At 46.8% G+C, this 459-nt stretch overlaps 1 protein-coding gene across 1 annotated transcript in view; it reads right to left on the bottom strand.

Moving 5' to 3' along the window:
• Position 1: 1 nt before the first annotated feature.
• The window catches only part of LOC100965481 (T-complex protein 11 X-linked protein 2), a gene marked incomplete at its 3' end in the record, with an annotated part of 13,739 nt that continues 13,281 nt past the window's right edge, over positions 2-459 (bottom strand). The window contains exons 6-7 of the mRNA XM_012813856.2: positions 241-459; positions 2-145 (exon numbers count right to left, since the gene is read on the bottom strand). The exon at positions 241-459 is cut by the window's right edge and continues 1 nt beyond it. Coding sequence (XP_012669310.1) covers positions 2-145; positions 241-459 — 363 coding nt within the window. The remainder of the gene's footprint in view (positions 146-240) is intronic.

The raw sequence follows: 459 nt of genomic DNA, 5'->3' as shown, positions 1-459 counted from the left end.
CTTTCAGTTTATCCACAAATCCAGGTGAGTCGAATAAAATTTTACCAGAGAAACTTCTAGCCACTAGTAAGACTGAGGCCAATATAGCCAAGTGGCGCAAATGGGACCCCATTTCCTGGACCCGGTTTCTGTCCATCAGCAGAGTCTGGTAAGGCAATGAAGAAAAGGCTGTTACAAGAATGCTCTAATGGAGGCCCTGATTACAAAACAATAAGGATATGCCACAACACACATTCCTACCTCAGGGAATTCTTCATTTTCAGGATCCCAGAGGAGGAGATTCAGGTAGCCCTGGTATAGCACCATTACGGGATTGGGAGGATCTGAATTCTCAGCTGCCTCGTTTGGAGATGAACAGGCTGTGCTAGAGGAGCTGGACGTGTCAGGAGGATTCGGACATGGTGTAATGACGTCTGTGGCTGCTTGGGTTAGCCATTTCTTGGTGTAATCAAGGAGATC

This window comes from Otolemur garnettii, unplaced genomic scaffold, assembly GCF_000181295.1.
Source record: "Otolemur garnettii isolate 467f Iridium unplaced genomic scaffold, OtoGar3 scaffold00319, whole genome shotgun sequence".
In the NCBI taxonomy this organism is placed as follows: Eukaryota; Metazoa; Chordata; class Mammalia; order Primates; family Galagidae; genus Otolemur; species Otolemur garnettii.
This window is presented reverse-complemented; position numbering and strand designations above follow the sequence as displayed.